The sequence below is a fragment of the Primulina eburnea genome, chromosome 11, assembly GCF_022965805.1.
Source record: "Primulina eburnea isolate SZY01 chromosome 11, ASM2296580v1, whole genome shotgun sequence".
In the NCBI taxonomy this organism is placed as follows: domain Eukaryota; kingdom Viridiplantae; phylum Streptophyta; class Magnoliopsida; order Lamiales; family Gesneriaceae; genus Primulina; species Primulina eburnea.
In genome coordinates, this window is record NC_133111.1 from 30,093,639 (window position 1) to 30,119,623 (window position 25,985).

At 41.1% G+C, this 25,985-nt stretch overlaps 2 protein-coding genes across 2 annotated transcripts; one reads left to right on the plus strand and one right to left on the minus strand.

Moving 5' to 3' along the window:
- Positions 1 to 212: 212 nt before the first annotated feature.
- On the minus strand, positions 213 to 8,929 carry LOC140805511 (uncharacterized). Its single transcript, XM_073161780.1, has 3 exons — positions 7,767 to 8,929; positions 7,385 to 7,536; positions 213 to 674 (listed from the first exon to the last, which is right to left on the minus strand). The coding sequence occupies exons 1-3, from the start codon at positions 8,809 to 8,811 to the stop codon at positions 213 to 215; spliced, it is 1,659 nt and encodes a 552-aa protein (XP_073017881.1). The 5' UTR covers positions 8,812 to 8,929.
- A 12,962-nt stretch (positions 8,930 to 21,891) lies between these two features.
- Positions 21,892 to 22,695, plus strand: LOC140805512 (uncharacterized). The gene is made up of 2 exons (XM_073161781.1): positions 21,892 to 22,003; positions 22,148 to 22,695. The coding sequence occupies exons 1-2, from the start codon at positions 21,892 to 21,894 to the stop codon at positions 22,693 to 22,695; spliced, it is 660 nt and encodes a 219-aa protein (XP_073017882.1).
- The last annotated feature ends 3,290 nt before the right edge of the window (positions 22,696 to 25,985 follow it).

A 25,985-nucleotide genomic window follows, 5' to 3' on the forward strand; every position in this document is an offset into this window, starting at 1 on the left:
TTTTCATCACTAGTTATGATTTATGATTTTTAAGTTATGTTAAAGATATTTTTACGATAATTTATTTATGAGTGATTTTTGAGATTTTATAGTATGGGCTATATTTTTCAAATGGTACTTTTAAGTTTAGTAAAATGTTGGATAATTTTTATGCTAGGTGAGGTTTGAAAAAAAAATTCTAGTACTTTTTAAAAAACTAATAAGCAGACGTTTCAAATACATAGCCGCATACTGTCATCTTTCTTCTTCACAAAAAGTACCGGTGCCACCCATGGAGAAAATCTAGGGCGAATGAAACCCTTATCTAGCAAATCATGTATCTGATCTTTCAATTCATTCATCTCTGCAGGTGCTAGTCGATAGGACGCCTTAGAAATAGGCACGGTACCTGACATAAGTTCAATAGAAAAATCCACCTCACTGTTTGGCGGAATGCCTGAAACAACGTCAAGGAAAACACTGGGGAAATCTCTAAACACATCAACGCCCTCTAACTTCTGACTAGCTGGCTCTGACACTGACACAATTTTGGCCAAAAACGCCTGGCAGCCTCTCTTCATGAGCTTCCTCGCACAACGCAGAGATGATGTACGGCATCTCATGGTGTCTGGCTGCCTCAAAAATAAACGGCTTACCACTTGACGGTCTGACGGATACTGTCCTCCGGCGGAAATCTATGACAACTCCATTTGAAGAAATCCAGTTCATACCCAAAATGATATCGAACTCGGGTAACAGTAGCACAATCAAATCTTCTTGTATCGCAATCCTCTGCAACCGAAGCTCTAATCCCATCACTATATGAGAAGTGAACATTTGATCTCCGGATGGAATCGATACCCTGAATCCTGAATCCATCGCCACTGGTATAATTCATACTTGATTGACGAACTTCTCATATATAAACGAATGTGTAGCTCCGGAATCTAGCAAGGCATGCGTGGCTACACCAAAAATATAAATCCTTCATGCGATAAAACATACCATCAAATCTGATCGCGTTTAAGCTTAAAAAATTTCTTACCAGTAATTATCCCAAATATCCTCGAAAAATTACTGAATTAACCTAAATATTCCCCCAAAAATTTCGAAACTATACTTCAAAAATTTCAGAATTTGCAATTTAGTCCTTAAAGTTTGAAAAATTACACTATGGCCCTACAAATTTTTGAATTTAGACCCTTATAACAGTAAAATTCTCGAAACCAAAAATTAAGTCTCCAAAAATTTCGAAAATTCGAAAATGGTCTTTTAAAAATTCTAAATTCATGCTATTCAATACCTAAATCCAACTAGGTAGACCATGCATGCTAGTTCTTTTATGTTATCACTCCAACAATTTGATTCACATAATAATCAAAGCAGCCAATGCAATCAAAGTGGTAAATATATAAAATTTAAGCATACAGGTTACCGGTGATCAAGGTAGAGTTTGACTCCATCTCAGCCTCCTCGGCATGCATCACATATGCTCTGCCAGTAGTGGGGCTGTGATTCCTCGGTCAGTCAGCAGCTTTATTGTAGAACCCGAAAATCAGATTACGTATAAGCCATGCATAATTTCTATTATTTAAAATTATAAATGAATATTTTACATATATATGAAGTGTTTTAATTATTTTAAAAGTAGATGTTTAGTTTTATCTTTTCAGGATAAATATGCGAGGCCGGACCGGAGTTGGAGATTAGAGATAATATTAATAATAAGAAAAATATTCCTAAATTTAAATTAATTCAAGAAATAATTTAAGTTATAGAAAAAGAATTTTTTAGGATTTATTAAATTAATTGGAGTCAAGTTAGTAAATAAGTTCTATTAGGTTCTATATTTAATTAAAGCTTAAATTAAAATGTGTAAACAATTGGGGATGAACTAATATAGGGTAAATATATTCAAGAAATTAAACATATAATTTAAACATTTAAATTGAGGTCATGTATGCCATGCAAAAGTTCTAAGCAAGATGCTAAACTAAATTAATTTGTTAATGCACTAAAATAAATATAAGGAAGGTTTAATTTTAAACAATTAAAATGCAAGGTTTAAATAAAAATATATAATGCAAATTAATAATAATAACCAACATTTAAAATATTTCAAAGGTTGGTAAACCTCAAGTCAAACCATCTATAATTGAACTTCTATAGCTGTATTCATTCTCCACCTTTAAGTCACCAATTATGATTAATTCAAATACTATAATGCACCTTAATCCTACCCAAGCCACTAACCTAGCAAATCAGCGTGTACATGCAGTAAAATAAGAACAAAGCATCGGCTGGTATGAGCAAAAAGAAGCATTTCAAATTCCCTCAACCCCTAGACTTGTAACCCCCAACTTAATGGATATTATTACACCTTTAAGACCTCCCATATCATTCACTTGCCTCCCTTACACTTCGTACAACCTTAAGTTTCGAAAACATCAGAAAGATCAGTAGCTTAGATCGTGAATATAGTAGAAAATCTGTAGTGACCCATTCCAGAATCACCTACTAATCAAGAATTAAGCATGCAATTAACTTAGTTAATAACAATCAGAGATAATTGCGGAAATGGTCAACAAACGATAGTTATACAACCTAATCGAAATCCAGAACAACTCAAACTAAAGTGAAAAATATGTGGTACAACCATATCGAAACAAAACAGTATTGCAGAACTAAATCAACCGGCTACTCAACGTCCTCCTCCTCCTCCTTCTGAGCCATCCAACCTGAGGCCTGCCCCGTGGGAATGGGGTGTCCAAGATAAACAAAACCGAGGACGTGAGCGGTAAGAACGCCCAGTACAAAAATATGAGTATACCAACCTATATGAAATGCACATGCTATGATATGATACCAGGGTAGTCAAGGAACATGAATCACAAAAGATATCAACATGCTCAGTCTAGAGGCGCCAAGTGGATAGTGCCGCGCGGTACTCCTTTGGGTCACTACATCCACTACAAGATCAGACGTGGACATGAAATGTCCCGGATCACCGAAGCCCTCCCGACCCGTTGGCCACTGTGTACTCTCGGTGTCCATTCGTCCACAAGACAGGGCTGAGCGGCCCCATAAGATATAGCTTATCTCGAAAGAAATACAGATCAACAGTAAAGGCTATCTCGAAGGAGATACGGCTCAACATGAAATGCAACATGCATCATAAAGCGTGACATAATAGCATGCATCATATGACATATAACAATGCAGCAAATAATCATGCAACACATATAAGAATGTATACTAATTCCAAACCTTCGTCCGTTGTTAGCCCGCTAATGACGATGCTCTGAGTCCAACCTGTCCAAGTTCAAACAGTTCGTTCCCTGACTGCTTCGTTCCCTAGCTGTCCTGTCCGGACTGCTCGGCTCGGCTCGTACTGCTCGGCTCGGTCGGACCGCTCTGTCCTGTCCGGACCACTCTGTTATGTCCGGACCACTCTGCTCTGTCTTGTCCGGACCACTCTGCTCTGTTCGGACCAATCTGCTCTGTCCTGTCCGGACCAATCTGTCCTGTCCGGACCACTCTGCCCTGTCCGGACCACTCTGCTCTGTCCTGTCCGAACAACTAGGATGGCTCGGACTGCTCTGCTAGGTCGGACCGCTCTGTCAGTCCGGACCGCTCTGCTCAGTCCGGACCACTCTGTCTGTCCGGACCGCTCTGTCTGTCCGGACTGATCTGTCCTGTCCGGACCACTCTACTCTGTCCGAACTCACTAGGGTGGCTAGGACTTGCACTAAAACACACAATACCTCTTTCACAATGAGAAATCCCATGGCCTATTTATAGACCTCAGTTTGGGACTCCCGAGCCCTTGCATGAATGACGTGTCAACCCAATGCCATGCACTTCGACACCTGTCCGGACACATGTCACTCGGTCACATGCACAAAGACACATGTCCCGACTTGTGACACATTACTAGACACCTCAGGACATGTTCCCTAGCACCAGCTCCGTTCGGACATTCCCTAGCACTGCACTGGTTCAGACGTTCCCTAGCACTGCACTAGTTCGGACATTCCCTAGCACTGCACTGGTTCGGACGTTCCCTAGCACTGCACTGGTTCGGACCAACCACTTCTGCTCCGCCACAACCTAAGCTGCCATGACTTCTGAATTCAGGTATGGCTTCTGAAATCAGCTATGGCGTGACCAATGTCAATTAACACATGATTTACTTAATTAAAGACACTTAATCATGTTTAGTTAACTTAGTAGAATTCAGGGCTACTACATTCTCCCCCACTTAAAAAGATTTCGTCCTCGAAATCAGGCTTAGAGGATGAACAAAACAGAATAACAACATTGTTATTACATCTCAATTGTTGTTGAACACAACTGATATTTGGATTACTACGGAAAAACACACATACATCCATAGTACAACTAGAGTACAACTCAAAAGAGCTCGGGATGCTCTGAACGCATACGGCTCTCTAACTCCCAAGTGGCTTCTTCAGTGCCTCTGCGCTGCCACTGAATTAAGACAAGAGGAATGATCTTATTCCGCAACACCTTGTCTTTGCGATCGAGAATCCGAACTGGTCGTTCCACGTAAGATAAATCCGAATCAAGTTGAACTTCAGAGGGATGTAAGATGTGAGACTCATTTGCTACATATCGTCTCAAAAAAGATGCGTGGAACACATCATGAATACTTGATAAGTACGGCGGCAATGCAAGTCTGTAAGCCAAATCTCCCACGCTTTCCAATATTTCAAATGGACCAATAAATCTCGAAGACAACTTACCCTTGAGACCAAATCTCAAAATCCTGCGAAAAGGCGAAACTCGGAGAAACACTTTCTCACCTGGCTGAAATTGAAGAGGTCGACGCTTGATGTTCGCATAACTAGCCTGTTTATCCTGAGCAGTCTTAATCCGCTTCTTGATTATTGCAACCTTATCAATAGCCTGCTGGACTAACTCCGGTCCCTCAACATGTCGTTCCCCAACTTCATCCCAGAATAATGGAGTACGACAACGTCGCCCATACAATGTCTCAAATGGTGCCATACCAATACTACGATGATAGCTGTTGTTGTACGCGAACTCAATCAAAGGCAAATGATCCTGCCAAGCGGTTCCGAAATCCATAACACAAGCTCGCAACATATCCTCAAGCGTACGGATAGTCCTCTCTGACAGGACCGTCGGTCTCTGGATGATAAGCAGTACTCAAACTTAGTGAAGTACCCAATGCTGACTGAAAACTGCCCCAAAATCGTGAGGTAAAACGAGGATCTCTGTCACTAACAATACTGACTGGCACTCCATGCAAACGTACAATCTCTTGAATATACAATCGAGCCATACGATCAAAAGTGAAATCACGGTTATATGGCAGAAAATGAGCAGACTTGGTGAGTCGATCCACCACTACCCAAATAGCATCACTGTTCCTCGAAGACAATGGCAAGTGAGTAATGAAGTCCATCATGATATGCTCCCACTTCTACTCAGGAATAGGTAAATTCAACAATAATCCTCCCGTTCGACCGTGCTCTGCCTTAATCTGCTGACAAACTAGACACTTGGAGACAAACTGATAAATGCTACGCTTCATCCCTTTCCACCAAAATCGTGTCCTCAAATCTTTATACATCTTATTGCTTCCCGGATGAACACTCAACTTGCTTCGATGAGCCTGAGACAAGATCTCTTCCCTCAAAGTATCATCCTCTGGTACTACAACCCGATTAGACAAACACAGAAGACCATTAGACTGATAATGTAAATTGCTATCTCCACCAACTAACCGAGCTAATCTCTGAGTCTTGAGATCAGACATCTGAGCATCTCGAATCCGAGTGAACAAAGTTGGCTCAGATAAAATGGTAGCAACACGAATGCTCTCCATACCTTTCCGATGTTTGAATTTAAACCCCAACGAACAACAATCCTGGACAACACTAGACATAGCACTGGTCTGAAGTGCAGAGGCTCTCACCTTGCGACTAAGAGCATCGGCTGTGAGATTCGCAGAACCTAGATGGTACTTGATCACACAGTCATAATCCTTAAGTAGATCCATCCAACGACGTTGTCTCATGTTCAACTCAGCCTGAGTGAACAGATACTTCAGAATCTTATGACCAGTAAAGATTTCAAATTGAACACCGTACAAATAATGACGCCAGATCTTCAGCGCAAACACAATAGCTGCCAATTCTAGATCATGAATATGATACTTTTCCTCGTGAGATTTTAACTGTCTGGACGCATAAGCGATCACATGACCATTCTGCGTCAACACACACCCTAAGCCTTGAAAGGAGGCATCGGTGTAAACACTGAAACCATCAGATCCTGACGGTAACGCCAAAACAAGTGCAGAAGTCAGAAGTCGACGAAGCTCTCTGAAACTATCTTCGCACTCAGATGACCACTCAAATGGAACATCCTTCCGAGTAAGCTGCGTCAATGGTCTAGCTATCTGAGAGAAATTCACGATGAAGCAACGATAATACCCTGACAGACCTAGAAAACTACGGATCTCGGCCACTGTCGTCGGACGTGACCAATTCAGCACTGCCTCAATCTTGCTAGGATCCACAGAAACTCCTTCCTTGGAAATCACATGACCAAGGAATACTACACGATTAATCCAGAACTCGCACTTACTCCGCTTAGCATACAATTGCTTCTCGCGAAGAATCTGCAACACAATCCTCAAGTGATGGGTATGCTCTTCCACACTGTGAGAACAAATCAAGATATCGTCGATGAAAACCACAACAAACTGATCTAGAAAATCCCGAAAGACTCGGTTCATCAGATCCATGAACACCGCTGGTGCATTTGTCAATCCGAATGGCATAATTAGAAACTCGTAATGCCCATATCGAGTACGAAATGCAGTCTTGGAAATATCATCATCTCTGACTCCCATCTGATGATAACCAGATTGCAAGTCAATCTTGGAGTAAACAGAGGTACCCTGAAGCTGATCGAACAAGTCACCAATACGAGGTAATGGATACTTGTTTTTGATCGTCACACGATTCAGCTGGCGATAATCAATACACAATCGCATCGATCCATCCTTTTTCTTGACAAACAAGACTGGAGCTCCCCAAGGTGAAACACTCGGGCGAATATAACCTTTATCAAGAAGATCCTGCAATTGCTGCTTCAGTTCCCTCATCTCTGACGGAGCCAGACGATAGGGGGCACGAGAAATCGGTGTAGTCCCTGGCATTAACTGGATGCCAAATTCCACCTCTCTAATCGGAGGAAAACCAGGAATCTCATTTGGGAAAACATCAGGAAACTCACAAACCACTGGAATATCATATGTACCAACACTACTTGTGGATGAATCAATCGCATAGATGAGGTAGCCTTCCCTGCCTGACTCTAAAGCACGACAGGCTTTCAGAGCAGATACCACTGGCATCGAAGGTCGCGCTCCCTCACCATAGAAAAACCAACTAGAGCTCTCAGTCGTACGAAACTGAACAAGCTTCTGGTAACAATCCACAGTAGCTCGGTAGGTAGTCAACAGGTCTATACCCAGAATACAATCAAAATCTTCCATCTCTAGGATCATAAGATTCGCAATCAACTCGTTACCCTCAAAATCTAAAGGACAACCCATCACTAGACGCTTTGCTAACACCGAATGACCCATCGGAGTAAAAACGGAAAGAATGAAGTCTAGAGAAACATACGGTAACTTATGACGCTTAACAAATCGTGCAGAATGAATGAATGTGATGCTCCGGTATCAATAAGAACAAAAGCAGGAATACCGCATAAACAAAAAGTACCTGCTATGACTCTCCCTGTCTCATCTGCAGCCTGATCCTGGTTCAGCGCAAATACCTGACCTTGGGCGCGAGGTCGAAGATTTGAACCGCCCATTGCATGACCCTGCATCCTCTGCTGAACAGTCGTCTGAGATCCGGAACAAGATCCTGCTCCACCTCGCAACTGAGGACAATTCTTCTTAAGATGACCCATCTCTCCGCACTGAAAACAAGCTCCCGCGGCTGATCGGCACTGCTCAGATGGATGGTTCTTCCGACAATGCACACAAGAAACCTTCTTCTTACCAAAGCGAAAAACACCGCTAGACCGAGATCCAGATCCAGAAGAAGAAGAACCAGACTTTTTGAAAGACTGAGATCGAGGGCTTAAAGTATTCGGAGGTCGAGAAGACAGAATATACCTACCACGCTGCAGACTGATCTCTGCCTGGCGACACCGGTTCACTAACCCATCATAAGAAGTAGGATCATCGCAGACAGTGACTCGATCAAAGATCTCCTGGTTAAGACCCTGAAGGAAATGGTCATACTTGGCCTCAGAACTGCCACTAATATGAGGAGCAAAGGGTAACAACTCGAAGAACTTCTGCTGATATGCATCAACAGACATACTACCCTGCTTAAGACTCAGAAGTTCAATCGTCTTTGCCTGGCGAAGGGCTGGAGGAAAATATAGCTGCATGAAAGCTGCACGGAATTCGGCCCAAGTCACCCTACCCTGAGACTGGACTATCGGCGCAGAAGTCGATCGCCACCACTTGCGTGCACGGCCCTCGAGAAGAAAACCAAGGGTCTCCATCTGCTGCTCTTCGGTGCACTGGAATGCACGGAAACAACTCTCCATGCGCTCTAACCAATCCTCAGCAACATCGGGAGTCTCACCACCGACTAAAGGCTTAGGCCCCATCTGAATGAAACGGTGCATCTCAAAACGCCTAGGGCCATCACGACGATGAGGATGTTCACGATGACGCCTACGATCGTCCTGGTCACCCCAACCACCTACACTCCCCTGACTACTCTCATCACCAAGGTGGTCAGCCATCGCTACAAGATAGAATGGGGAAAAATGGTAAAATGGTCAACGGAAATCCCAAAACAGAATCTATATCCCAAAATCATATGCATGCTCTGATACCATAAATGTAGTGACCCGTTCCAGAATCACCTACTAATCAAGAATTAAGCATGCAATTAACTTAGTTAATAACAATCAGAGATAATTACGAAATGGTCAACAAACGATAGTTATACAACCCAATCGAAATCCAGAACAACTCAAACTAAAGTGAAAAATATGTGGTACAACCATATCGGAACAAAACAGTATTGCAGAACTAAATCAACCGGCTACTCAACGTCCTCCTCATCCTCCTCCTGGGCCATCCAACCTGAGGCCTGCCCCGTGGGAAAGGGGTGTCCAAGATAAACAAAACCGAGGACGTGAGCGGTAAGAACGCCCAGTACAAAAATATGAGTATACCAACCTATATGAAATGCACATGCTATGATATGATACCAGGGTAGTCAAGGAACAGGAATCACAAAAGATATCAACATGCTCAGTCTAGAGGCGCCAAGTGGATAGTGCCGCGCGGTACTCCTTTGGGTCACTACATCCGCTACAAGATCAGACGTGGACATGAAATGTCCCGGATCACCGAAGCCCTCCCGACCCGTCGGCCACTGTGTACTCTCGGTGTCCATTCGTCCACAAGACAGGGCTGAGCGGCCCCATAAGATATAGCTTATCTCGAAAGAGATACAGATCAACAGTAAAGGCTATCTCGAAGGAGATACGGCTCAACATGAAATGCAACATGCATCATAAAGCGTGACATAATAGCATGCATCATATGACATATAACAATGCAGCAAATAATCATGCAACACATATAAGAATGTATACTCAACCAGGATATCTCGGATAGTACTTTCGTACCTCTATCACTGCAATCCTAATCCACTGGAAAAACCAGAACAAATAGGTCTAGTCCAAGCCTAAACATCAAGTGAAATCCATCACTAAAACTTATCTACCAGACTTAACTAAATAATCCTAAAATAATAATAATACAATTCCAAACCTTCGTCCGTCGTTAGCCCGCTAATGACGATGCTCTGAGTCCAACCGGTCCAAGTTCAAACAGTTCGTTCCCTGACTGCTTCGTTCCCTAGCTGTCCTGTCAGGACTGCTCGGCTCGGCTCGGACTGCTCAGGCTCGGTCGGACCACTCTGTCCTGTCCGGACCACTCTGTTCTGTCCGGACCACACTGCTCTGTCCTGTCCGGACCACTCTGCTCTGTTCGGACCAATCTGCTCTGTCCTGTCCGGACCAATCAGTCCTGTCCGGACCACTCTGCCCTGTCCGGACCACTCTGCTCTGTCCTGTCCGAACAACTAGGATGGCTCGGACTGCTCTGCTAGGTCGGACCGCTCTGTCAGTCCGGACCGCTCTGCTCAGTCCGGACCACTCTGTCTGTCCAGACCGCTCTGTCTGTCCGGACCGATCTGTCCTGTCCGGACCACTCTACTCTGTCCGAACTCACTAGGGTGGCTAGGACTTGCACTAAAACACACAATACCCCTTTCACAATGAGAAATCCCATGGCCTATTTATAGACATCAGTTCGAGACTCCCGAGCCCTTGCATGCATGACGTGTCAACCCAATGCCATGCACTTTGACACCTGTCCGGACACATGTCACTCGGCCACATGCACAAAGACACCTGTCCCGACTTGTGACACATTACTAGACACCTCAGGACATGTTCCCTAGAACCAGCTCCGTTCGGACGTTCCCTAGCACTGCACTGGTTCGGACGTTCCCTAGCACTGCACTGGTTCGGACGTTCCTAGCACTGCACTGGTTCGGACCAACCACTTCTGCTCCGCCACAACCTAAGCTGCCATGACTTCTGAATTCAGGTATGGCTTCTGAAATCAGCTATGGCGTGACCAATGTCAATTAACACATGATTTACTTAATTAAAGACACTTAATCATGCTTAGTTAACTTAGTAGAATTCGGGCTACTACAAAATCAGTAAGAGAACAAGAAGAGAAAGCCAACTCCTGATCTCGTCGCGTCGTATTGTCGTTTTGATTTGTTTTTCTTCAAAACAAATTCCAGGCATGTATATATTGTTTCTTTGCTCTTCAATCAAGTCCTATAGATATGTTTAAACAATTATACAAGTATGATGCAAGCAAGAAAATGAAATTGACTGCAAGATCCTTTTTAAAATTCTGCACAGGCCTCTTGGCCATGCTGATATTTTTTTTCTTGCTGAGTTTTGATGATTTCAGGGGGTTGCTTCGTTTCCAGGCACACATGGCGACTTATAGGCATGATTTAGAGTGTGTTAGGATGTTATTGGTTCATTGGTTTACGTCTATACATCCACAAACGAAGTATTGACAACAACAATTTCATCAAGTTACAGCTTGTGTCCAAATTTGTGTTATTTAGTTAGTTACAGGGGGTGTTCGATTCCTGGCTGCCCTAAGGGCCATAGACATGGTTATAACCCTACCTTAACATGTCAAGGGCGTGACCAAATCATCCTTTCAAAGTTTGGATCACGGATTCATCAGATTATTACAATTACATTGCACATGTCCCTCGATTTTTAAAGTTCTGAAATCTGTAGGAGTGTGTTTCGGTTTTGGGGGTCTGAATGGATTGTGATTGGCTTCTAGCTCATAGCCATGATTCATACGACACCATCATGTCTAGATCGAGCCATGGCCAATCAAATGGCCACTGGAACGGCACAAACAATAGAACAATTCGATTCATCTCATTGCACAGTATTGAGTTCTCGGTTGGTATGTTTCTGTTGTCCTAGGTGTTGGCTTGGGATGTGGTTGGATTTTAGCCCTTAGCCATGGTCTGAGCCATGCCTTAGGATGTTGGTAAGAGTCTTGGGGTGGCGGTTCAAGCCCTTGGTCATAAATTTCAGAGTTACACCTCAAATACACAAGCTGCTCCTACTGCATGTTTGACAGCAACTTTGGGTCACGTTTTTGGTGATTGTTTGAGTTCTTGGTTGGCTTTTAGCCCATGGCCTTGGACTAGGACAGTACCTTAATGAGTTAGTAAAGTCATGTTTTTGGCCGTTCGTGATTTGGTCGAGTTTAGAGGTCGTACGAGAATTTACGGCGAAAGGTGCCAAAATGACTCTCGAAAGAGCGTTTTAGGTTTTTGGATTCCTTTCAGCTATTTTCGTGTGTTACAGTTATTATGAAAAATTTTCAGTATGTTTGGGGTATTTTTAATCATGGTTAAACGTCGGTTTAATGTTGGTTCGGGTTGGTACGAAGCCATGGTTAAAAATCAAGTTGTTGGTCCGAATAGTCTCGTTTTTGGTTCTATTGCTAAAATTTTGTCAAGTTAAGATTTATTGCATGTGTCACATATTAGAAGTAAGTCGCAGCAAGCCTGGGAACGATCCAACTCATCCGGTAAAAATAAGTTATAATTATATTACGTGCATAAAAATATAAAATGTTTATTTTTTAGATATATGCTATATGTCTTGTGGCGACCTTATGCTTATGGGTTTGGAAGTCGGTAGGCGCAACCGAAGACCTCTCCGCCCGGTGACTTACGACCGGTTTATGATTATGTATGGGTACGGACATCCAGTCCAAGGGCTATGATTGATCTCTACCGCCCAATATATTGTGGTTTAGTCTGATCAGGCGCTTACGCTATGTTATGGGCCACTAGCTTAGAAACATTATCTCTACCAGAAAAATTATGATATGTTATGACAGAGTTCTATTGAGCAAAGCTTTTACGTATGAATTTTCAGATATGCACGTAGTTATAATTATTCATGATACGATTTTCACCGTACGCTCTACGATACTTTATTTTTATGATGCATGCGATTTTATGATATATTTAGTTGTTATTCACGATATATACATGTTGAGTCTTTAGACTCACTAGACTTGATTGTTGTAGGTATTGATGAGGTCGAGACCGCGGGCGGAGACCAGTGAGCGATCTTGGGACAGAAGTAGTAAACCCGAGGACCTCATGATTTAGTTTATGCACATTTTATTATTCAAACTCAGTTTTAATACGTTGGATTATTTTTAAATTGATGTTTACGTTGGATTATTTTTAAATTGTTGATTGAAAACAATATTTGCTTCCGCTGTTATTTTAAAGTTAAAATTATTTACATGTTTATTTTAATTAAATGAGACAAGATAATTATTTATTTAGAAAATTTTTAATAATTCCACAAAATTATGAATACGAAATACGGGCCTTTACATTTATGGCCCTCTTCTTTCCATACGAAACATCTGAAGTTGCCCCACATACACTTTCCATAGTGAAGTTTATTGCACTGCTTGCATGGCGGTCCTCCGTCCAGCTTAGGAGCCCCTGGTGCCTGAGGTGGTCGCTGCTGTCCTGGCCTCCTAGACTGTCCCTGGGGCTTCTGCTGCTCCTTCTGGCTCTGTGGCCCAATAAACTGCTTCTTTTGCTGCTGGGAGCGGGGTTGGGTCTGAGATCTCTTCCTTTGCATCTCGAAATCAATGTCTCTTAGGGCCTAATCCGCCTAAAAGCACAACCACTCACTTAGTCGTAACTAGCCGGTCTCATAAGCATCACATCCCGGCACAACGTAGGCCTCAGACCATCCATAAAATGCCTCAGCTTCTGGGCGGCATCTCTAGCGATGAGGGGCACAAAATGACAGCCCTTGTCAAACTTCTGGATGAACTCCGCCACAGTCGAGTACCCCTGGAGGAGACTCATGAACTCCCTTGTCAGGCGACCCCTGACATCAGCTGGGAAATACTTACCATATAACGCCTCCTTGAACTGATCCCACATGAGGGTAGCCAGGTTCAACCCGTGCGGTGCTCCCTCCCACGAGAGAGATGCATCATCTCTCAACATATATGCGACGCACCTGACCCAGTCGCCATCCCTCATATCCAAGTACTGAAAATGAAGTACTGAGGAACGAATCCAACCCTCTGCTAGGAATGGATCAGTAGTATCCCCTAACTCCTTTGTGTTGAGCCGTCTAAACTGATAATAAACATCAGTCTAAGGTCTGGGAGCCTCCTCAAAAAGCCTAGCCATACCCTCCATTAAACGGGTAGCTGCGTCCAAGGGTGGTGGTGGTGGAGGAGGAGGACCCCTATCGCCTCTTGGTGTACCATCATGTCAGTATGTACTGGGAGCGCGTCTCAGAGGCATGATATCTAAATACAGTCCAAATTCTAAACGTAACCCACCATGCAATTTAATCTAGTTTTTTTTTCAAAAAACATTTAATCATGAAAGTAGCTAAACATGCATCGTAAATCATCGCAAAACGTATAACATGTAATCACGCGGGTGATAGTAGTAAAACCATTAAAAACATAAAAGGATACAGACTTGAGGCTTGAAGACTGAGCTGCAAAAGCTGGCAATGACACAACACTATATAGGACCCTTGCTCTGATACCATCTGAAATGTCTATTTCTTAAAAATGCTACTAATTTTTTTATTTTTGTAAAAGCTAATGCACGAAAGTCCCATTTAAATGCAGGACTACTGAAAATACGCGTTTGAAAATAATCGTAATCAAATGACAATTAAAATACTACAGATTAAAATCATTGCCAACTCGGCCATCATAAATGTACGTAAACATAAACATGTAAAACCATGGTAATTATCAACGTGTCAAAACAAGCGTATAAAAGTAAACGTGACCACTCTAAACACATAAAAACATGATGTGCGGAAAAAAATAAGGTCCTCGGGTCGTGTGCGCACATCTAGCCCTGCATACTCAGAATTCAGAACCTCTAGCCCCCTCATCGATATGCTCACCTGTATCATTCACACCTAGTAAGTCTAAAGACTCGACATACCTGTATCGTGATATCAAATACATATACATAATATGCAACGGTGAAAAATACTATAATCAACATACATTTCATGATCTTGAAAAATTGTACGCATAATCGTAACCTGTCAAAGCATAATCATATAACATCATATCAACATATACATGTTCATTTTCTTAATTTGAATTCCGTTCATTAGTTGTGACTTTCATATCATCATGTCAGTCGATGGATCCATCTACATATAACCGAGGTACCCGGTGGCGAGGACATCAGCGACAACATTACCTGTCCACTGAGCCCTGGCCTTTCATGTCATTGTGTTAGTCACAACCAAATATAATCCTTCAAACATGACATCATATTCATCACTTAATAAAATCACGCGTATACATAAATTTTTCTTAAAGTCAAGCATGCAACGTATTTTCATAATTACGTAAAAATCATATACATGATACATAACATTTAAAAACATGATAAATTTGTGCTCAGGGCGCTGCAAGGACAAAAATCTCGACTCAGGTGCAAAATGATCATTTTGCCCATAGAAACTCAAATTGACCGTTTTACCCATGAAACTCAATATTTCGACCCTAAGCTTATCAAAATCCTTAAAACACCTCAAAAAATAATTAAAATTATTTCTTAGGCATAAACTCGAGACCAATTAAAAACTTAATCGATTTGTTTTAAAATTTGGGCCCGGGTCCCAGTTTTAACCAGAATAAATCTGAAACTAAATCAAATTGTTCCCAACTCAATTCATGACTTAACTCTACTAGACGAGCCCCTAAACCAACAATTTTAGACCCCGTATGAACCCCAAACCCTTGATGAAAGTTGCTGGACAAATCTGCAAGTTACCAATCGAAACCCTTGACGCACCACCTTCCATATTTTCGATCCTAGCCTACACCCAACAGGACTAGCCATGCACCAGCCCCTCCTAGCCCACCTTAGGACCCTACTAGACCTACTTGACTCATGGCCATAGCCCCATGAAAGCTGCTACGTGCCTATGCTCGCTAGTCACCAAAGGAGTACCACCTGCGGCCAACCTCTACTCCACAACTCCAAGAGGCTCTAAAGACAAGACCAACAGCATGCGGGCCACTCTAGGCCATGACTCAGACCCACCAGGTTCTGGTCCATGGCTTGGAATAGCCCTTCAATCCACCGGCTTCACCCAATATCTCGATCTACCCAAAGCCGTGACAATACCTCAACAACACACCAATCGGCCCTCCTCTTATCTCAAATAAACCTCAACTCCAGCTTAAGTGCAATTTATTGTGCTTTTATTGCTTATTTTTAACTTGTAATTTTGTGATTCTTGAGCAGGTTTTACGTGATTTGTTGTTGTTTTTGTTGTTGTAGTTTGGAAGCTTAGAATGAGAGTTTGGAGTAGTAAAGTGTTGAATTGGAAAGTGCAAAAGATTAAAATTACAGAAGATGCAGCGCACCCGCGCTTATACATACACCGCACCCACAGTGAAGCAATGCACCCGCACTAACATCTAGACCGCACCTGCGCTCGCATCACCAGAACAAACACCGCACCTGCGGTGTCCTCTTGACCGCACCCGCACTCCTTGAAAAACAGAATCCGGAAAATCTGTATTTTTGTGTGCTGCGTATGAAAGTCCAAGATATTGGTGTGCTACGAATTGAGGCTTGCCTGGACTATAAAAGGACATCATTTATTTACCATCTAGGGTATTAGGGGAGCCAAGGAAAGAGTTGAAGCTGCTGCTAGAAGATTGAAGACTCAAGTTCATCAAATTATTTTGGAAAAATCTGCTGCACAATTTTGGGGACGGACTCAGCACTTCAAAATCTTGTTCTAAGTTCTTCTTTCTTTTATTTTTCATTTGATATGTCGTGTTTTATAACTATATTTTGTTGTTTTACTAGTGTTGTCATGAACTAATTTTTATTTCTAGAGGAAAGATTGAACAAAACTAGAAACCATGTGTTGGATTTTATGAACTAAGCTATTTAAGTTTTTCTTATTGTTCATTTGTATTATTCTAATCTTAATGCTTTCAATTTATTGGCCATAATTTGAATGATTTATATGTTACAATTTATCACTTGGAAGAGGAAATTATAAACAAGAAAAGAGAAAAATACATCAATGGTATCTATAGAGTTCGGGAGTTCCTATAATGCTATCGAAGCTCCTAGAGAATCTAATACTTGACGTGTTATTTGATTGTAGACTGTTGATGGGAACGTTGCAATCTATTTTTAGATAACTAATATCTACTTAACACTCGGGAGTGGGAGTAGATAATTATAGAATTCTTGGCTAATGAATAAGAAGGATTTTATAACATAGCCACAAGAAATTACACATGGTAGACATTTGCGTGAAATCGGACCTCTAGATCTTTTATTTCATTGTTAATTGTTATAAATTGTTGTTACGTTTAAATCCATTTTCAATCTAATTATTCTTGCAACCAAATCTTTTAATTGAATTTTCTAAATACAGTCAAGACTATTTTAATCACAAGTACTAATATATATTATATACATAGTCCTCGTGGGATCGACACTTGTACTCAAAAATACATTTTACTATAATTTGACGTCGTGCGCTTGCGAGCCATCAAGAAAACATGCAACAAGTTTTTGGCGCCGTTGTCAGGGAATGTTTATTTTAAATTTATATTAGCATTGTTACCCATTAGTCTTGATTTTAGTTTAGAGCTGTTTTTATTGTATTACATTAAAAAAAATTGATTTGTTTCTTATCTTTGTTTGACAGTGCATTCGAAGATCGCAAAATCTTGACTTGCTTATTTTTTATCCTGAGATCGAAAGAACCGTAATAAGATTAAGAAAGGCGAGAAGAGAAGATATTCAAGCAATGAAGGACAACAGAGATAATGAAAATCCACCCCTACAATACCCATCAGAGATCATTTTAGGCCGGTACTAAATGCTCATTATTCAGGCATAGCACGAGGGACTATTAAGGCAAACAAATTTGAGCTCAAGCCCGCATTGATAAACATGGTTCAACATAACCAGTTTCGGGGAGCCGCTACTACAGATCCTCATCTACATCTCAGAACATTCCTTGAAATCACTGACACGGTAAAGATAAATGATGTTCCTGATGATATAATTCTATTGCGCTTGTTTCCTTTTTCTCTTAGGGACCAAGCAAGAGGATGGCTCCAATCGCTTCCTTTGGGGAGTATCACTACTTGGCAGGAGTTAGCAACCAAGTTCCTTGCAAAATATTTTCCACCTGTGAAGTCTGCACAGTTGAAAATTGAGATAAGTACTTTTAGGCAGACTGACTTTGAGCAATTATATGAGGCATGGGAACGGTATAAGGAGTTGTTGAGGAGATGTCCAAACCATGGGGTTTTGAATATTGGGTACAAATTGAATTATTTTACAATGGTTTGAATGGAAAAACAAGAGGCACTGTGGATGCAGCAGCTGGTGGCACTATATTTGACAAATCACCTGATCAAGAATATGATTTGCTTGAACAGATGACCATTAACAGTTACCAGTGGTCGTCTGAGAGGTCAGAAGTAAAGAAACCAGCTGGAACTTATGCCGTAGATCCTATTACATCACTGACCACACAAATTTCAGCTTTATCAACTCAAATTGCAGCCATGAATAAAGCTAGGACACCAGAGGTTGAAAATGCATCGGTTGTTATTGACGAACCACATAGTCCTGATGAGGCTCATTACATCAACAATAAGAATTTTGGTGGATACGGAGGATATCGAGGTAACCCTCCCCCTAACACTTATCATCCTGGTTTGAGAAATCATGAGAATTTTTCATATGCTAATAATAAGAATGTGTTGAATCCTCCACCGGGGTTCAATACATCGAAGGGGGAAGGAAAACCTTCACTTGAGGATCTAGTTGGGACATTTGTTGCTGAATCTAGTAAAAGGATGGCTAGGACTGAATCTCATCTTGATGGCATGGAAACTCACATGGGAAATATGGGTGCCACAATGAAATCATTAGAGACACAGATTGGACAGTTGGCTAATGCACTGAGAGATCAAAATAGAGGTCAATTCCCAAGTAATACTGAAGTGAATCCAATGGAGCAACGCAAAGCTGTAACGTTGAGAAGTGGAAGAGAACTTGAGGTTAAAAAATTCAATGAGAATGAGGAAAATGAGAAGAGAGTTGAAGAAGATGAATGTGAAAATGGAAAGGAGAACAAGGTGGAGGAGTCTCGGATTGAAACTGAAGTTGAACGGATTCCTATACTGAAACCGACTCTTCCATACCCACGGAGATTTAGGAAGAATATTATTGTTGATCAATTTGCAAAATTTTTGGAGATTTTCAAGAAGATTCACATCAACATTCCATTTGCTGATGCTTTAGAGCAAATTCCAAACTATGCAAAGTTCATAAAAGATGTGATGCCAAAGAAGAGGAAGTTACAAGAATTAGAGACAGTGAAGTTGACCGAAGAGTGCAGCTCCATTCTCTAAAAGAAGTTACCACAAAAACTAAAAGATCCAGGGAGTTTTACTATTCCTAGTATTATTGGTAGTACTCATGTTGATAAAGCTTTATGTGATCTTGGAGCGAGTATTAATCTTATGCCATTTTCTATTTATAGGGACTTGGAGCTTGGGGAGGTAAAACCAACCACTATAACTTTGCAACTTGCAGATAGGTCACTCACCTATCCTCGTGGAATTGTTGAAGATGTTTTGGTAAAAGTTGACAAGTTTATTTTCCCTGCTGATTTTGTAATACTTGATATGGAGGAAGATCAAGATTCGCCATTGATTTTTGGGAGACCATTCTAAGCCACTGGAAAAGCATTGATAGATGTACACAAAGGAGAACTCACCTTGAGAGTTGGTGGGCAAACTGTGATATTCAACATCTATAAGGCCATTAAAGGTAACGACGAGGTAAATACTTGTAAAAGCATTGATTAATTGACTCTTGTGTTGTTGAGATTGGTATAGGTAATACAATAGAAGATCCATTAGAAAGATGCCTTTCTAGTACTGTTAGTAGAGTTGATGATGATTGGGAATTGAGAGAGCAACTTTTAGCTCTTGAAGAGTTGCCAAAGGTGAAGGTTGCCGCACAGGAGAAGTTGGAAGAAGAAAAATGTTCAGAGATAATACCTTCATCCCCTGTTTTGAAGGAATTTCCAAGCCATCTTTGTTATGCTTTCTTGGGTGAGAAGTCGACATATCCTGTAATTATCTCTTTCTCTCTTACTTTAGATGAAAAGGAGAAATTGTTGAGAGTGTTGAGGAAATTTAAAACTGCATTTGGGTGGTCGATTTTTGATATCGAGGGGATTAGTCCCACCATATTCATGCATAGGATTTTAATGGAAGAGTCAGACGCTCCTTATGTGGATCATCAGAGAAGGTTAAATCCAGCCATGAAAGAGGTAGTGAAAAATGAAGTGTTGAAATTATTAAATTCTGGAGTTATATATGCTATTTCTGACAGCAGTTAGGTGTCTCCTGTGAAAGTAGTGCCTAAAAAGCGTGGAATGACTGTGGTAAAGAATGAAAATGATGAACTAATATCTACTCGTACTGTGACTGGATGGCGAGTATGTATTGATTATAGGAAGTTGAACAATACCACACGTAAAGATCATTTTCCATTACCTTTTATTGATCAAATGCTTGATATACTTGCTGGTTATTGTCAATACTGTTTTTTAGATGGTTATTCATGTTATAACCAGATTGCTATAGCACCAGAGGATCAAGAGAAGACAACATTCACGGGCCCCTATGGAACGTTTGCTTTTAGGAGGATGCCTTTTGGGATATGCAATGCACCTGCTACTTTTCAGAGATGTATGATGGCCATATTTGCAGACATGGTGGAAGACATCATGGAAGTCTTCATGGATGATTTCTCGGTATTTGGCTCTTCATTTGATCACTGTTTACATAACCTTTCCCTCGTTTTGCAGAGATGTCAAGAAAAAAACTTGGTTCTTAATTGGGAGAAGTGTCATTTTATGGTCCAAGAGGGTATTGTTCTTGGACATAAAGTGTCTTCAAAGGGATTAGAGGTAGACAGAGCCAAAGTAGTTGCAATTGAAAAGCTTCTACCACCAAAGAATATCAAAGGGATAAGGAGTTTCTTAGGAAACGCCGGGTTTTATCGTAGATTTATCAAAGATTTTCCTTTGATTATTAAACCTTTGTGTAATTGGCCTGAAAAAGAATCTACTTTTATTTTTGATGATGATTGTCTGCAGGCATTTGAGAAGATCAAGAAGGCATTGGTGACAGCACCAATCATGATAGTACCAGATTGGAATGACCCCTTCGAGTTGATGTGTGATGCTAGTGATTATGCAGTAGGTGTGGTGTTGGGCCAAAGGCGTGATAAATTTTTTAGATCAATATACTATGCAAGTCGAACCATGGATGCTGAACAGCAAAATTACACAACTACTGAAAAGGAGATGCTTGCAGTAGTGTTTTCATTTGACAAATTTAGACCTTACTTGGTTGGCAGAAAGGTAATTGTTTTCACTGACCATGCAGCTATTCGATACCTATTTGCAAAAAAAGGATGCAAAACCACGCTTGAAGGTGGATCTTATTTCTCCAAGAGTTTGATTTTGAAGTTAAGGATAGGAAGGGGTGTGAAAATCAAGTAGCCGACCACTTGTCACGGCTCGAACTTGAAGATAAAAATACTGAAGGAACCATAAAAGAAGCATTTCCAGATGAACAACTGTTTGAGGTAAATTCGAAACTCCCTTGGTTTGCTGATATAGCTAACTTCTTGTCCTGTGATACTCTCCCTCCAGATTTGAATTATCACCAAAGAAGAAATTCTTTCACGATGCAAAGTTTTACCTATGGGATGATCCATACGTATTCAAGAGATGTACTGACCAAGTTATAAGGAGATGCATGGATGGCGTCGAAGCACAACAAATTCTCGAGCAATGCCACTCGTCACCTTATAGTGGATATTTTGGAGCAACACAAACAGCAGCTAAGGTATTGCAATCTGGTTTCTATTGGCCTAGTATGTTTAAAGATAGTTATACCTTAGTAAAATCATGTGATAGATGCCAGAGGTTAGGAAACATTTCTAGACGTCACGAACTACCACTGACGAATATTTTGGAAGTAGAAATTTTTGACGTTTGGGGCATTGATTTCATGGGACCTTTTCCTCCTTATTTTGGTAATTCTTATATTTTATTAGCTGTGGATTATGTTTCAAAATGGGTGGAAGCAATCGCCACAAATACTATGATGCTCGTGTTGTAGCTAAATTCGTGCATAAGAACATCTTCACGAGGTTCGGAACACCGAGAGCCATTATAAGTGACGAAGGTACGCATTTTTGCAATAACATTTTCAACTCACTTTTGGCTAAATACAGTGTGAAGCATAAAGTAGCACTGGCGTATCAGCCCCAATCGAATGGACAAGCTGAAATATCCAACCGGGAAATTAAAAAAATATTGGAAAAGACAGTCAACATTAACCGGAAGGATTGGACACTCAAGTTGGATGATGCACCATGGGCATATCGAACCGCATTCAAAACACCTATTGGGATGTCTCCCTATAGGCTCGTATTTGGAAAAGCATGTCACTTGCCACTAGAGTTGGAGCACCGAGCATTGTGGGCAATTAAGAAGTTGAACTTTGACTTGAAAGCATCTGGTGATGTCAGAAAATTGCAACTAAATGAAATGGAAGATTTCCGAAATGACGCATATGAGAATGCCAAAATCTACAAAGAGCAGACTAAGAAGTGGGATGACAAAATCATTGTTCGAAAGGAGCTCAAACCAGGGCAACATGTATTATTATTCAATTCTCATCTGAAGTTGTTTCTTGGTAAGTTGAAGTCGCGTTGGTCAGGGCCATTTGTTGTGGAAACAGTGTACCCTCATGGGGCTATCGAGCTTAAGTGTAATGATGGAAGAACTTTCAAAGTGAATGGACAGCGAATTAAGCCTTACTATGGGACCGAAGTAAGGAATATCGACATCATTGGGTTGAGCGAACCACCATGAACAAAATTGGTATAGTCGGGCTGACAACGTTAAACCAAGCCCTTATTGAGAGGCAACCCAAATTTTTGGTTTCTTTATTGCATTTCGTCTTTAGTTTTGCTTTTACTTTTGAGAAGAATCTACGTGGGAATTAGAGGCGAAGATGCGACAAGAATGGTCTCATTTGTTTGAGAATGTAATGAATTACGCGATGTATTCTGAATTTCCTATGTATTATTAATCGTAATGTTTTGGATATCAGTGTTGTATTTGTTAGATTTCGAAGACGAAATTTTTTATTAGTGAGGGAGAATGTGAGGCCCAATAACTCTAACTAGGCCCAACCATTTCTAGATTTAATTTAAATAACCCAACCCATTTGATACAAGAAATCAGATCGTTAAATCCATAAGCTTTTCCCCTACCTTGCGTCCCGTCGTTCTCTTCTTTCTGCAGCAAGCGTGCATCGTCCCGGCGGCCAGATTTTGTGCAGTAGGTTAATCTTCTTCCTTCAGTTATATTAGAGTATTTCCTGCCATGAATCGGAAGTTATCGAGTTTGATCGGCTTGATTTCCAGCAACTGTGCGTGAGTTTCGATTCGGTTTTTAGGTAATCTTTTGACTTCGAATTTTGGTTGTTCTTGGTGTACTAGTTGTAAAAGTGAAGTATTAAGCTTTTCCCCTAATTTCCATCTCGTTTTTCAGATCATGAATAGTGTTTCCAGCGACTTTTCTGGCGAGCCATTTTTGCAAGATCACCGTTGTGTCTTTAAGCTTCGTTTCTTGAGGTATTAAGCTTGAAATTCCAGAATTTGATCAAATTTTATAGGCTGTCCGGAATTTTATTTTTAACCGCTCCGATATAATTTGTTTTAGTCGGTTAGAATGCAGTATATTGAAGTATATAGTGAATTTATATTGTAGGTTTAATTGTTGGGCGAGTTCATCCAATATTCCTTAAGATTTACCGTGGTATATTAAGTTGAAGTTGAGGTACGCTCAAACCTATATCATTATGACTGCTTATAATGGCGTGTAAGAATATTCGGTAAATGTTGTTTGCTATTATGTGCCTTGAATGTTTATTCTGTTGCATTCATGCATTAATTGTGTTGGCATAACATATTGAGCCTTGACTCAGTTTGACGATTATTTATGTTGATTCTGTTGAGATACATTGAGTCATCAGGAGGGACGAGTGGGTTAGGATTAGCCACATTCCCAGATGACAGCTAGGGACGAGCGACTTAGCTACTCGCATTCTCGATGCTACGTGCATGGACGAGCGGCGATTCATTCCATCCACCGACTCTGAAGGGTACTGAGACTTCAGTTGATTGCGAGAGTTGGTTAGACGATATTGAGATGCTGTTCGAGTCGTTAGATTACATTGATGAGCGGATAGTGAAACTGATAGGGCACCAGTTGCATGATGTGGCAAAGAACTGGTGGATTACAACCAAGCGGGCACTGGAGCATCGAGGTATAGTTATTACCTGGAATGTGTTTAGAACTGAGTTTTATCAGAGGTTCTTTCCAGTGTCATATAGGAAGGACAAGGGAGCCGAGTTTGCCAATTTGATACAGGGCCAGTTGAATATCGAAGAATATGTGGCCAAGTTCTCTACACTACTACGATTTGCTCCACATGTGGCCGAGAATGACGAAGATGTTGCTGATTAGTTTATTAATGTCCTGAATCCTGAAATATTTACTTTGGTGAACAATGGGAGACCGAATAATTTTACCGATGCTTTGAACAGAGCCAAGGAATCGAAGCCGGTCTGATAAGACAGAGAGGATGTAATGCCCTCTAAAACTCCTTGCTTGAAAATTTGCGGAAAATTAAAATTTTTCTTTTTAAAAGAACTTAAATGGCCTCATTCATAAAATCGACTGATGAATCAAGTTCAATGTTTAAAATAATAGCAGCGGAAGAAAAATAAAGTTTTGCCAACAATAACAATTTGAAAATTTTCCGATGACTGATAAACATTGTTTGCGGAATAAAATAACAACTGCTGCACTGAGGTCCTCGGGTGCCACTACTGCCGACCCAAGCTGGTTCACTGGTCCCCGCCCTCGGCCCTAGCCTCATCAGTACTTACAACAATCAAGTCTAGTGAGCCTAAAGACTCAGCATGCATATACGCAGGTAACAAGTAAAATCTGAAGTAAAATATGCATGGGGTAAAATATCATGTCATGAGGCATGCTGAAAATAATCTGTACTGAGCAATTATAATACGTGCATAACTGAACTGATAATCACAGTAAAAATGTTTGCTCCTTGGAGCCTGTACTGAAATAACTGGTAAAATTTTCTGTTGAGATTATGTTTTACGGCTGTGGCCACTGCACTAAGCTGAAACTGGTCGGTAACTGGCTACCGGGGAGGCTGAAACTGAAACTGATCTGACCGGTCACTGGCGACCGGATGGTACCAAACTGAACTGAGCGGTCACTGACGATCGTATAAAATATCACTCCCACATAGTGAATGAACCACAAGCCATATCGCATAAATCTCAAAAATATCATTTTCTGTTTTTATGCACGTAATATAATTTAACTGGCATAATGAAAAATCCTGTAATTTTTACCAACTGGAATGGATCGTCCCCAGGCTCGCTGCGACCTAAATATGCCATAACAATATGCAATAGATTTTTCTTGGATGAATGATGCACTAAAGTTTGAAAATTTTGACAATTACGCTTAACGACTCCGTATTTTAATCATGACTCCGAACCAACACTGAACCGACGTGACATCATGATTAAAATACACTTAAAATTATGAATTTATGCTCCTAAAATTATGAGGGTCGAAATCTAGGTTAAATGGGGGTCAAAACATGAAACGATCTTTCGAGAGTCAATTTGGCACATCGCACCGTAAATTCTCGTACGACCTCAAAAATGATCCGAATCACGAACGGTCAAAACCTGACCTTCCTACTCAATGGGGCACTGTCCAGTCCAAGTCCATAGGCTAAAAGCCAACCACAAACTCGAACGGACCTCCGAACCGATGCAGCAACTTGCTGTCAAATTCCAGCAGCTGTGCATGCGCTTTTCTTGCGTCGTTTTCGAGTCCGCCGGCCATTGGGGCTCGCACCACCGACCAGGGACCCTTACCAACATCCCAAGGAAGGATTTGAACCATGGCTAAGGGCACAAGACCAGCCACAATTCGAACCAACCATGAAACAAACCAATCGTCCCAGCCGAGCACAATTCTGCGCGTGGGAAGCGTGCTGCTTTGATTGCTGTCTCTCGTCGTTCCAGTGGCCATTTGATTGACCATGG

Excerpts from the sequence above, each read along its gene's own strand:
- LOC140805512 (XM_073161781.1), top strand. The coding sequence starts at position 21,892 with ATGGGTGGAAGCAATCGCCACAAATACTATGATGCTCGTGTTGTAGCT. Across the intron at positions 22,004-22,147 it reads AGCCATTATAAGTGACGAAG|TCAACATTAACCGGAAGGAT; the intron begins GTACGCATTTTT and ends TGGAAAAGACAG.
- LOC140805511 (XM_073161780.1), bottom strand. The coding sequence starts at position 8,811 with ATGGCTGACCACCTTGGTGATGAGAGTAGTCAGGGGAGTGTAGGTGGT. Across the intron at positions 7,537-7,766 it reads GACAGGGAGAGTCATAGCAG|AGATGGAAGATTTTGATTGT; the intron begins GTACTTTTTGTT and ends TTATGATCCTAG. Across the intron at positions 675-7,384 it reads CGCGACCTTCGATGCCAGTG|ATTTCCGCCGGAGGACAGTA; the intron begins GTATCTGCTCTG and ends GAGTTGTCATAG.